The sequence below is a fragment of the Mastomys coucha genome, unplaced genomic scaffold (genome assembly GCF_008632895.1).
Source record: "Mastomys coucha isolate ucsf_1 unplaced genomic scaffold, UCSF_Mcou_1 pScaffold17, whole genome shotgun sequence".
NCBI lineage: Eukaryota > Metazoa > Chordata > Mammalia > Rodentia > Muridae > Mastomys > Mastomys coucha.
The window spans coordinates 32243654-32257431 of record NW_022196899.1 but is presented as its reverse complement, the minus strand read 5'-3'; the positions used below and the strand labels follow the sequence as shown (position 1 = coordinate 32257431).

At 44.7% G+C, this 13778-nt stretch overlaps 1 protein-coding gene across 3 annotated transcripts in view; it reads left to right on the top strand.

The window, feature by feature from the left end:
* The window catches only part of Ankrd50 (ankyrin repeat domain 50), a 36422-nt gene extending 23728 nt beyond the window's left edge, over positions 1–12694 (top strand). For 2 of the 3 annotated variants that reach the window (XM_031376673.1, XM_031376672.1), the window contains exons 4-5: positions 4763–8307; positions 9842–12694. In XM_031376673.1, coding sequence (XP_031232533.1) covers positions 4763–8304 — 3542 coding nt within the window. In that variant the 3' untranslated portion in view covers positions 8305–8307; positions 9842–12694. The remainder of the gene's footprint in view (positions 1–4762; positions 8308–9841) is intronic. The other variant, XM_031376674.1, reaches the window with a different exon arrangement.
* The last annotated feature ends 1084 nt before the right edge of the window (positions 12695–13778 follow it).

Sequence of the window (13778 nt, the reverse complement as noted above, 5' to 3'; positions counted from 1 at the left end):
TGGTAGCATCAGCTCATTTTATGTTCTATGTACACATTATGAACTTTTTAAATTAATTTTTAAGTTATGTGTGGGGGTGAGTGCACTTGAGTTCCTCATCCTGTCTAACTGGAGTTACAGGCAGCTGTGAGTGGCCCAGTGGAGATGCTGTGAATCAAACTTGGGTCCCCTTCAAAAGCAGGACATGCTCTAACCCCTGAGTGTGTCTCCAGTCCCAAGCTATGTCATATGTTTACACAAATGAATCACTATAGCATGTACACCATAGTGCTTATACTGTCTGTGTGACCTTGGGTAGCTTGCCTGAGCTCCTGCTTCCTGTCAGGAAAGTGGGGTCCTGTGAGGCTAGGTATGTCCGAGACATGGTGAGGGCTCTAATTCTAGTCATCTCACTCTCATTTGTTAATAAAAATCAGTTTTGACATGAATTTTTAGTATTGCTTATAAGCCTGGGTCTTTTGCTTCATCTGCAGGTGTTGTTTATTGTGAACAAATGTTTTAGCTAGAGCCGTTTGAGAAGATGGAACCTCAGTTGAGAAAAAGATTGGTCTGTGGGGCATTGATTGATTGATGAGGGAGGGCCCAGCCCTCTGTGGGCAGTGCCACCTCTGGACAGGTAGTCTTGGGCTGTACAAAGAAAGCAGGCTGAGAAAGCTTGGGGGTGGGACCTGGGGGGCAAACCAGTAAGCAGTGTTGCTCCACAGTTCCTTGAGTCAGCTCCTGCCTTAGATTCCTGCCTTGAGTTCCCTACACGATGGAGTACAAGGTATAAGATGAAAGAAACCCTTTCCTTCTCAAGTTGCTATTGGTCATAGTATTTCATCAAAGCAATAGAAATCCAAAGGAAGAAGACAAACCACCTCTTTGTGCTTTCTTTCCTCTCTCCTTTGGCATGCAGGTTAGCGTGTTCTCACTGCAGGGTGATCATCTTCAATCTAAAACCTAGAGTCTAACACCCTGGAGCCGCTTGAGTGCACCCAAGGAGAACTCCAGGGCAAGATTCTGTTTTGTGTGTTATTTAAGATGTTACCCAAGCTTTCAAGCTGTGTGGATAAATGTGCATGTGAGACAGATGGTTTGTACTTGGAGATGGTTTCCGTTCTTCTCATGGATATTCAGATAGTTCAAGCTGCTTCCGGCTCCAGGCATTTTGGATGAGATACTCAACTTCAATTGCCAGAATGGCATGGGCAGTGACCCTTTGTCCTCCAGGCTACTTATAGTCACTGGGTGAGGCTGTGTGTCCTTTGGACATGGGTCACTTCTGTTCATTACAGTCTTTCATGCACACAGTGATGTTCATTCCTGCCTCTGTGTGATTACTCCCTTTGCATTTTCTTCATCCATTTTCCCTCGTCTGCTTTACAGGCTTACACACAATACTAGAATGTCCATCCCTTGAGCTTATCACCATCTTCCCACTTCTGTCACAGCTCAAATAGGACACTCACACACAGACTAGGTTTACCATTCTTGTTTATTTGTGCCTTCCTTCTACATAGTCACATACCTCTCTGTCTGATTTTATTTTCTTAATGGATCTAATACCACTAAAATTTGTTGGGATGTATGTATTTAACTAATTATCCTCTCATCTAGGATACAGTCTCCATGAAAAAGGGTCCTGACTGTGTGGGCCCCGACTTTGGTCTTGTCAGGATTCTGACTGTGTGAACACCTGTTTGTAAGCATGGTGTCAGGCCCCTGTCAGGGCACTGACTGTGTTTGCACTCATTTGTAAGCAGAGACTAAAACCCCTTTGTTAGCCAGCGCCAAGAAGTGTCATGCCCACAGAAATATTTTACCAAAAATAGAAAAGAGGTTTAGTGGGGCCTGGGAAGATGGTTCATTTGTCAAAGCACCTGCTCCAGAACTCACATTTAAAAAGCTTGGTGTGATAGCCTCGCTACCAGAGAGGCTCACTGGCCAGGCAGCCCAGTCTACATGGTGAGTTCTAGGCTAGTGGAAGACCCTGACCCTGACTCCTGTGGGCACTTCCCTGGCATGAGTGTGGTGCTAAGTTCCATCCCCAGTACCCAATAGATAGGTAGGGTCATTATCAGAGGGCAGGGCATTTACCTTGTTGATCAGTGGATGGTCTTGTTTCTATATGCTAGTTCAGTTCCTTCCTCAGGAGCTGTAGCTTAGTCAGAGCTTTACACATGCTGGCCCAACTGACACTACTGAGCTAAACTGTAAACTAAACCTTCTGCTCTTACTTCTGTCTTGTTTCTGCCACCAAGTCTTGCCTTGGCTGGAATGGACCTCACTCTGTGGATCTTGAGTCTGTAACATTCTTCCTGCTTCTTCTATGGAGCTAGGATTGTTGGCACAAGCTGCCCACCCCCATATTAAACACAACTTTTACTGGTGTTAAATGTAAAATCTTATTAAATCAATATCACTCCTTAGATATGGGAAAGATTTGTTTCCAAGTTTTGAATAGTTTGCAACCCTCTGCAAATCATCAGTTCCATACCCTTAGACTTCCTCCTCCCATCTCTGTCAGCATCATTTTCTTTCTCAGCTTTAGCAGGACAGAAAACACTTTGGCATCACACAAAGCTCTGCCTGTGACCCCATTAGTCATAATGAGTGACTCAAGAAGCTTTGGTTCCTGCACTTAGCTCACTTATAAGGTCGGAAAACCTCCCTCACAGTGTACAAGCAAGGTGTGTGTGTGTGTATGTAAAAATCTATAGCCCAGGGGTAGCCCTTGCCCAACGTTCAGAGAGGCCCTGGGTTCCGTCCCTGGTACCATACACACACAAGGAAAGCTGTCTCAGTGGCATTTTCTTTAGCCTTGAGAGTCACCAGGTGGCTCTCACTGTGGAGGCCTAGCCCAATCCTGTTTTTGTTATCTTAAGTTTTCATCAGATGACTTTAGTTAATTAGCTTAAATTGTAGATATTTCTGCATAATGGGTTGTAATCTTTCACATAGATCAGTCTGTGTGTACATCACTTTGGAAACTTTAAAACACTATTACATACTACTTTAGTAATCTTTTATTTATTAGCCATAGGCCTAGAACTTGCTACGTAGCCCAGGCTGGTCTCAAACTCACAATCCTCCTGCCTCAGCTTCCCAGTATTGGGATTACTGGCATACACTACCTCACCAGGCAGGTTCCTTTGTACCTTAAACTGTTTCAGTGACTTTGCAAAGCAACAGGGAAGTGAACATACAGGAAGAGGCTTGGGGGCCAGTCATCTCTTCAGGCTAGGATGTGGGAAGGGGCCAAACATTCCTGGGAATGTGCTCAGCCTTTCTTTAGGTTGGAAGGGTTTGTTTTATGTTATCAAATTAAAATAATTAAATCTCCAATTGTCAGTAAAGAGCCTGAACCAAGAAAATGCCACTGGCCAAATTATGCTTACAGAACTCAACACTGTTTAAATACAGCTGCTGAATGGAAGCAAAGTGTTCTTTCTCTAAGGGGAAACGGCATGGAGCACACACATGGGTTATTAGGTAGCTGGGTGTTCACCTTATGGAAGAAAAGTCCCACTGAGCAAATTCAGACAAGGCAGAACACGGCCAAGGCTGTGCTATGGAGTGCGTTCTAACATGGCCAAGAACAGAGGAGAGACCAGACTCAGAGCAAACTCAGGTCCATACCCTCTTCGGAGGTCAGAACCTTTTTCATAGTTTATCTTCTGAAGTGGAGGATTTAGGTATTGTGGGTGCGTGTGGTATGGTTATAGATCTCACAATATAATGGTAGCTTTGCATATGTGTTATTTTATTTGGCTTTTGTTGGCAGAATGTGCTTTTCAAAAATTTCCGTCAAGTATTTGAAGCTTGGGTTCAGATGTTTGTTTTTCAGTGATAATCTTTTCTGTTCTTTTGGTCAAGGAAGGTGTTGGGGTCACCTTTGACTCATACACACTCTCCGAGCCCTGTGTAACCCACCTTTTGCTCCTAATCCCCATCAAGCATGGATTTTTGTACCTACTGTTGTCACAGCCTCCATGGTCCCTTCTAGAATGTGTCTTTTCTCTAAAAGCTTTGCCTGCAGTCATGCTTTGCTCTGCTCGTGACCGATTCTGGAACGTATTCTGAACACATACCAGCCTTGATGTGTTTATTTGTAGCTTCTTCTCCCATGAGGTGAACGGTTAACTAACAAATCCAATTCTGAATACTACTGTTCCTTTGGAAGATGCTGGTCAACTTAAGAATAGCTACCACTGGTGCATTCTTTAGCTTTGGTTCACTTTTTTAGTAAGTGGCTTAATTTTACAGATCTAGAGTTTTACAAACATAATTTGGCAATTTGCATCTTAATTGGTTCCAGTTATTTCTTAACAATGTGAGATTTAATTATTTTAATTTGATATCATAAAGCAATGCAAAGTGTGACTGGTATTCTGTTTGGATATAAACCACTCACATTAAACTTAATGCATGGTCAAGTGGATGTGTACTTGTGTGAAAAACAGTCCTATTTGTCTCTCACAAATGTCATGCTCAGATATATCTTCACAGGGTACTTCTACAGCTGAATATGTCTGTGTGTTTCCACTTAGTGCTTCTTGCAAAGGAGTTGAAATGGGTACCACACTGCAAGAACAGATAGTAGCCACATTTGTTGGTAGGAAAATGAAATCTGCTTTGCCATTTATGTTTTTTATATGCAGACTGCTTTGCACACTACCAGGTGTTGGTGGATTCTCTTATTAGTAGCAATCCATGAGTCAGGTTATTTGTATTAGTTCCCACCTTTACTCTATTCACTCAACCGGATCGTCTTCTGCAGGGTTCCGGAAGATCAGTTTGGATGACCTTCGAAAGGCATATATTGTCAAAGATGTTCAGCAGTACATCCTCCACCGCCTGGATCAAGAGGAGGCACTCCGGCAGCACCTCACCAAGGAGACGGCTGAGACACTGAACCAGCTGCACATCAAGAGCAGTGGGTGCTTCTTATATCTGGAGCGTGTGCTAGATGGAGTTGTAGAGAATTTCATCATGCTTCGGGAGATCCGTGACATCCCAGGAACTCTGAATGGTCTCTACCTCTGGCTCTGCCAGAGACTTTTTGTCCGAAAACAGTTTGCCAAAGTTCAGCCCATTCTGAACGTGATCCTTGCTGCCTGCCGGCCCCTGACCATGACAGAATTATACCATGCTGTGTGGACCAAAAATATGTCTCTAACCTTGGAAGACTTTCAGCGCAAGCTAGATGTCCTCTCCAAGCTCTTGGTGGATGGGTTGGGTAGCACCAAGATCCTGTTTCACCACAGCTTTGCTGAGTGGCTCTTGGATGTGAAGCATTGCACCCAGAAATACCTGTGTAATGCTGCAGAAGGACACAGGATGCTGGCCATGAGCTACACCTGCCAGGCCCGGAACCTGACCCCACTGGAAGCACAAGAATTTGCCTTGCACTTGATTAATTCAAACTTGCAGCTGGAGCCAGCCGAACTGGCTCTGTGGATGATATGGAATGGTACCCCAGTCAAAGACTCGCTGTCTACCTTGATACCCAAGGAGCAAGAGGTGCTGCAGCTGCTGATCCGGGCTGGTGCTCATGTCAACAGCGAGGATGATCGCACCTCCTGCATTGTCCGGCAAGCCCTCGAGAGAGAGGACTCCATTCGGACTTTACTGGATAGTGGAGCTTCTGTCAATCAGTGTGATTCCAATGGGAGAACTCTGCTGGCCAATGCCGCATACAGTGGCAGTTTGGATGTTGTGAATTTGCTTGTCTCCAGGGGAGCCGATTTAGAGATCGAAGATGCCCATGGACACACGCCACTCACTCTTGCTGCTAGACAAGGGCACACAAAGGTAGTTAACTGTCTAATTGGGTGTGGAGCCAACATTAATCATACAGATCAGGATGGTTGGACAGCACTGAGGTCTGCTGCTTGGGGGGGCCACACGGAGGTGGTGTCTGCCCTGCTTTACGCTGGCGTAAAGGTAGACTGTGCAGATGCGGACAGCCGGACTGCTCTGCGTGCAGCAGCCTGGGGTGGCCATGAGGACATTGTCCTGAACCTGCTACAACACGGTGCCGAGGTCAATAAAGCGGACAATGAGGGGAGGACTGCACTCATAGCTGCAGCATATATGGGCCACAGAGAGATTGTAGAGCACCTGCTGGACCATGGCGCAGAGGTAAACCACGAGGACGTGGATGGCAGAACGGCTCTTTCTGTGGCCGCACTCTGTGTGCCTGCGAGCAAAGGGCACGCGTCAGTCGTGAGCCTCCTGATTGATCGAGGGGCTGAGGTAGATCACTGTGACAAGGATGGCATGACCCCCCTGCTGGTGGCCGCCTACGAAGGTCATGTGGATGTGGTGGACCTGCTTCTAGAAGGAGGAGCAGATGTTGATCACACTGATAACAATGGGCGGACACCCCTTCTGGCTGCAGCTTCCATGGGGCATGCTTCCGTAGTCAACACGCTTCTGTTCTGGGGTGCAGCCGTGGACAGCATTGACAGCGAAGGCCGGACAGTTCTCAGCATAGCTTCAGCACAAGGGAACGTGGAGGTGGTGCGCACTCTCCTGGACAGAGGCTTGGATGAGAGCCACCGAGATGATGCTGGCTGGACGCCTCTACACATGGCAGCTTTTGAGGGCCACAGGTTAATATGTGAAGCTCTCATTGAACAAGGTGCTAGAACAAATGAGATTGACAATGATGGGCGCATCCCCTTCATTTTGGCCTCCCAAGAGGGCCATTATGATTGTGTCCAGATCCTGCTGGAGAACAAATCCAACATCGATCAGAGAGGGTATGATGGGAGAAATGCATTACGTGTTGCTGCCCTGGAAGGACACCGGGACATTGTGGAGTTACTCTTTAGCCATGGGGCTGATGTGAACTACAAAGATGCCGATGGGCGGCCCACGCTTTACATATTGGCCTTAGAAAACCAGCTTACAATGGCCGAGTATTTTTTGGAAAATGGTGCAAACGTGGAGGCCAGTGATGCAGAGGGAAGGACAGCGCTGCACGTCTCCTGCTGGCAGGGTCACGTGGAGATGGTGCGAGTACTTATTGCCTGCCATGCCGATGTCAATGCGGCAGACAATGAGAAGCGCTCAGCCTTGCAGTCTGCGGCCTGGCAGGGCCACGTCAAAGTGGTCCAGCTTCTGATAGAGCATGGAGCCGTGGTGGACCACACATGCAACCAAGGAGCCACAGCCCTCTGCATCGCAGCCCAGGAGGGACATGTGGACGTAGTGCAGGTTTTGCTGGAGCACGGTGCTGATCCCAATCATGCCGACCAATTTGGACGCACTGCCATGAGGGTGGCAGCCAAAAACGGGCATTCTCAGATCATTAAGTTGCTAGAAAAATACGGTGCTTCCAGTCTGAATGGCTGCTCCCCTTCCCCTGTCCACACGATGGAGCAGAAGCCTCCACAGTCAGCACCGTCCAAGATGCAGTCTCTGACCATCAGGTCCAACAGCTCTGGTGGTACTGGCGGAGGGGATCTGCAGCCTTCCCTCCGGGGCTTGCCCAATGGGCCAGCTCATGCCTTCAGCTCTCCATCAGAGTCTCCAGACTCTACCGTGGATCGGCAAAAGTCATCTCTGTCTAACAATTCTCTGAAAAGCTCAAAAAATTCATCTCTGAGAACGACGTCCTCCACAGCCACGGCTCAGACGGTGCCCATTGACAGTTTCCATAGCCTGTCATTCACGGAGCAGATCCAGCAGCACTCGTTGCCTCGCAGCAGGAGCAGGCAGTCAGTCGTGTCCCCCTCTTCCACAACCCAGTCCTTAGGACACAGCCATAATTCTCCCAGTAGTGAGTTTGAATGGAGCCAGGTGAAGCCAAGTCTGAAGTCAACAAAGTCAAATAAAGGAGGGAAGTCAGAAAACTCCAGCAAGTCTGGGTCAGCTGGGAAGAAAGCTAAACAAAATAATGCCTCACAGCCAAAGGTTCTAGAATATGAGATGACTCAGTTTGACAAAAGAGGACCTGTTGCCAAGTCTGGGAGTAGCCCACCTAAACAGACGCCAGCTGAATCTCAGTGTAAACTCGTGGTCCCTTCATCTCAGGACAGCAACCGTGCCCAGCCCCAGTTTCTCATCCACCAGCAGAGCGGTGAGCAGAAGAGGAGGAATGGGATAATGACGAACCCCAATTACCATCTGCAGAGCAACCAGGTGTTCCTGGGCAGAGTCTCCGTCCCTCGAACCGTACAGGAGCGAGGGCATCAGGAGGTGCTGGAGGGTTTCCCCCCCTCAGAGACAGAGCTGAACCTTAAACAAGCCCTAAAGCTCCAGATTGAGGGCTCTGACCCCAGCTTCAACTATAAAAAGGAAACGCCCTTGTGAGAGGTAAGAATGCAGGGCAAAGCATAAAGGAGCCAAATTGTCCCTGCCTGGTGCTCTCCAGACCCTCCAGGCACCTCTCTGTGTGTTCACGGAGCTCATCCCAGCGCTCTGTTCAACGGAGTGCTCCAAACTCCAGCACCTACCCAAAGCACAGGATCGATAGATCCGTATACAGGCACTCAGATCAATGATAGGACTGCTAATAGGTAGTAGAGAGTAGATAGCTGATAAATATGCTGATATGTCGATAACTAATAGATATAGATGATAGATTGGTAATAGATGTGTAGATACATGGATGATGAGAAGATAATAGGTATTAGATAGAGTCAGTGGGTAACAGATGATGTATAGTAGATGATACATATATACATATATGCTTAATCTACTCTTTACCTCCCCTCCATTTTCTCCCTTGAATAGGACTGAATAGGATGTTTTTGTATGTGATGCTGCGTTCATGTGCTTGGAACATGGTCCAAACCTGTGGCACTCTTTCAGTAAAAATGTATTGGATAAGTAGATAAACAAATCAATATATCATTTATTAATCCTAGATTAATCCTAGATTTTATCCTGTATTATCATCCCCTTTTATCAGGAGATTTCTGATGGAAAACAGAGTTGTTTTCTAAGTATTCATTGTTTGGTTTTGAAGCACTGAGCTGTACCTAGTAGGTAGTTACTAAGTATTAATTCTGTGTTTCTTCCAGAAACAGGTCATAGATTTAAATTAGTAATCAAGTTTTATCATAATGACTCTTGAAAAAGTCTAGTAGTGTTGGCATGTAATATACACAGGTATGGATCATAGTGAAGGGTATGGGTTTATCAAATTTACTTATTTACCTGTTTAGGGGCAAGATATAGATAGCATACATTATGTTCACATCACTAATATTTCATATTAAATAAAACATTGTTAAGCTCGCCTCAGAGGAGGCTTCACTGCACAGGTAGGAGTGAGTGGAGAAGTAGCAGGTGCTCATTTCTGCACTCTGGGTGCTCCCTGACAGGCACTTTTCCGTGTTATGAATAAACTGGAGATTTCATTAAGCATCTTGTCTGGAGTACAGTGACTTTGTAGACATCTGATTTCTGGTGACAGTCACACTCAGGCAAGCTAGCATCTGCAGCTCTTGTTCCTCTTGTCTTTGCTGACACAGTTTAAAAATTTGATAGATGAAATATCATTAAATATGTCTTCTAAAACTGAACACCCTTCTGTAAGGATGGATAGATAGCCAATCCAAGGTCATTCAAGAATACTTCTCCAAATTCTTGATTTTGCTGGTGTGAGCCCTCAACTCCTAAGATCTCTTGTAAAAGCAAAAGACTGCATCCATGTTGGATACTAAAAACAGGATATAAGGTCAGTGTTGGGAGAAAAATGAGTACTTGTGTATGTATTGAAATTGTTCTTTACATACTAAAATGCACAAATAGTAAGAATATATTTTTCTAAGAATATATTCTTTTATAAGGTCTTAAACCTGTTGTAAGAAAAGTGTAGAAATTATTTTTTTATTTTTTCCAGTTTCCAGTTGTATGAAACAGAAGGCATTGTGCTTGGAACAGCTGTTCAGCTGCCAGATAGAAGCCAGACGCCTGAGGACATGCTGCTGAGGCTGTGACTCCCGCAGTACTGTGTCCTGACTTACTGTCATGTGCCTACCCAGTAAGGCTGCCCTTCTCAGCATAGCCCCCATGCTGAAGCAGTCTCCACCACACCGAATAAATGCAGATGTAAACTGCAGTTCCTCGATACAACCAAACCCAGTTTTGAGTATTTTCCCATTTGGTAAATGTGCATGTGCCACAGTCAGGTGTCTCCACAAAGGCAGTGTTCCGTATTTATTGTTTTCTGCGTTGTGGTGTGTACTCAGTCCCATCGCATTGTCTGGTGTGCCTGGTTCTTGTGTATTTAATAGATGTTACTCAATAAAGCAATTCTTGCAACTGTTTTCTGTCCGCTAACCTTCAGCATTGGATAAAAACAAGTGTATGTGTTGATGCCACATGGAGGTGAAAAGTGACTTTGTGATGAATTTTCCATGGGGATCAATTCTGGTGGTATAGAGAATCACTCGGATAGTTTAAATCTCCATTTTCCCAATCAAGGACCGTCTGTGTCAGGCTTAATGTGACAGAGCAGGCACATGCCAGCCACTCCAACTGCAGCCACTCTGTGCATTCACAGAGGCTCTGAGCCATCTACCACCTGCCTGTCATCCCACCTGCAAGTAGATGGACCATCATTCCTAAAGCTTGGACATTCTCAGGGACAGAGAAGTCAGTGTCTGGGGGCACATGTCAGACAGAGGTTCCAGGTCCAGCTAAGGATGACGCTCTGATCCCTGAATCATTCACCGGCTGGCTGCCTTCAATTCCTCCAGCTAAATGAAATGTAATCTATCATTGTAATTGAAAGCTCACTGCTCTGAGCTGTTTCCACTTGCCAGTTACTGCATGATCAAATTAGCCCTAGACAGAACCAATTGGGTACATGTGAATGGCTTGATGGAATGGATGTTCTTGAATGTACGATGTGCTGTCTATCACAAGTGATGCCACTAACCATCAGTCACAGCACACGTTTTGTTATTTGATAGAAGTGATGGGCCTGCACTTTTCTAGCCACAAACTCTTTCCTGTTTTCTTCTTTGCACAATTACACACAGGATGTCTGGATGCCATGGTTAAGGGAGGCATCTACAGCGAGGAATGTGGAACAGCTTAGGTGGATCATGCAAGCATTTGGCAGGATGATTCAGAAACCAAGGACGGTTTGATCCTTGAGTGAGTCCTGTTCATCTCCCCAGCCTTGGGGACTCTGCTCTCCACGTGCTGTTGCTAAGGGGAAATGGGGAAAGAGAATTTGGAAATTGAGCACAAAACCATTGCTACTACTGAAACTTTGGAATGTTTTGGTGAGAGGCCGGTGATGGTCATTGCGTGTGGAGGGCACAAGGAGTGTTGTTTGTGGAAGCTCAGATGTGTAATTGCTTGCAATGAGTGTTTCTCACGTGAGTCTTTGTGGAAGCTTTCTCTTGCTTTGTGATTTTCAGTGTCAGCCAAACTCATTTCCTGTGTGTCATCTGTCAGTCATAACCAGGATGAGGGACAGCTGTTGAACTCACTTAGATTTAAGGTGATGAGGTGGTTGATACTGATAAGTCAAATGTGAATGTTTCAAGGATTGAATTCTTGTCCCTATGGGACATTGACTAATGACACTTAACAGGACTCTTGGAAGGCAGCCTTAAGTGTTTCTGAATCTGTTGATAAGTGTGATCACACCCTGTTACTGGAACCAGTGTGACGCCTCACACACTTACACACATTTACCATAGAAGAGGAGCCTCTGACTTCTTATTAGGTGTATTTTTTTTTAAGAAAGATAACCCAAAAGCTGCCAGTTTTTCTGTTCACCTTGAATTATTAAGATCATATTTATTTAATTTTATTACTTTTAAAGTTGCACCTTGTGACCAAAGGGCAAAGACAACGCATTAGGGGTTTGTATTTTCCAAGTGTCTTTGTGTCCATCTTTTTGAGTGTGGAACAGTTGGTAGGGGGAGAACCTGTTGGAAAAAGAGGGTTCTCATAAGTATTCCTTGGGGTGTTTTTTTTTCTCTTGTTTTGTTTTTATTATTAATTATGATTTAAAGTAGAACAAAAATGGCTTCTGGTAAGGACCAGGTTGTCCGGTGCTGCAGCTAGCCTGCTTGCTGTACTTGTTCATTTTGGAGTAGGGAGGGGATAGGACCACAACTGGGGGAAACAATGACTTCTGCTCTATTACAAAGATAGGAAAGGTCCCACAAATAAAAATAATAATAGATGGCTATTTTTGCAATTCAAATATTTAAATTTTGTAAATCAACTGTTTAGGACGTCATGTGTTTGTAACTTTTTTTTTTGTAGTATCCCATTACAACCCTTCCCAAAGGTCAGTGTCCCTGGTATGACAAGTGGCGAAACATTGAAGAAGTAAGCCTCTGAAGGGGTCCAGGAAAGTTTGGGGGAAGAGAGGACCAGAAACCAGTGCTCTGTGTTACACAATGAATACCTTTTGTTCCGTCCTCTCCCACCCCTACCAGATTCCTCAACCAAAACCAGTTCAGTACTTCAGAGACAGGAACAAGTCCTCCTGCTGTTTGGCTATGCAACTGTTCGTTTTGCTTACTGCCCTCCATCAACACTTTCCGCAAATGTAGCTGCAGACAAATGCTTTCTTTCTGTTGTTCGCTCTGTGTGGGGTGTGTAAATAATCTAAAATGTACATTGAATTTCACAGTGTAAAGTTTTATTTTATTCCTTGTATTATATTATGCAAAAACATCCCGATGTACATGAAGTGCATAATAAATCTATTTGCTTTACAGAGGATGCCTTGGTTTAATTTCATCCTTTAAGTAGTAGCATGTGCATGGTATGCTTGCTGTAATATTCTTCTTAAGTTCGTAATTTTAAAACACATTGAAGGAGAGGGAGTTAAACACTGTCCAAGGGAAGCTAAGAGGACAAGATTTAGCCTTTCTCTCTCGTGGAGCTTTGATAAGTGTTTGCATTTCTTTCATTCTCCCTTTCCTCTGACAGAATTCTTACTGTAGCTCACTGTCAGCTTTTTACTGTGACCCTGTGACCTGTGTACACACATGCCCCTTGCTTTTACTACAGTCTTACCCTGATTTTTTTTTTTTTAATTTTCTGGAAAAATGAATTGTTTTCTAAATAAAATGTGCTCCTCCTGGGTAAGCCTGAGTCCCTTCTCTGGACATTTGTTATCCCCAGAAGAACCCATCACTGACCATGCATGTGTGTGTGTGTATACCATTCATCATATATATGTGTGTGTGTGTGTGTGTGTGTGTGTGTGTGTGTGTATGTATATATGTGTGTGTGTGTATACAAATATATATATGTTCCTCCCAGGGGAGGTTTCTAAAAAGGCCAGCCCAGCAGTTATTTTTCCTTTATGACTTTATAATCTAATGGAATTCCCTAGAGCTCATAATTTCCTGCAGTTACTCATATTTTTATACACTTGATAGGTGAATTAAAAACAAACTTATTCCAAGCAATTTTAATGTAGGAGGTGTTTGAGCAGAGGTAAGTGGTACTTAGGGATTTTTAAACCACTTGGCCAAGTAGAGTTCAGCTGGTGGGCAAAAGAGACAGCGACTCTTCGGAGGCTTGGCCAGCAGTTTGGTAGATGCCAGCTTATAGTGAGATACGTACAAGAATCCCATTGCTGCATTTCTGGGAAATTTTATTGTCATGTAGTATATGTATTAAAGTTACTGTGAAGATACAACAGCTGACTGCCAGTCACTCCATTACAATATAAATAAAAGCCAGTATTAAAATAATTTGGGGGAGAGGGAACAGACACAGAGACCCACAGCCAAACATTAGGGGAAGCTCAGGGTACCCCACAGAAGAGGGAGATGAAGGACTGTAGGAGCCAG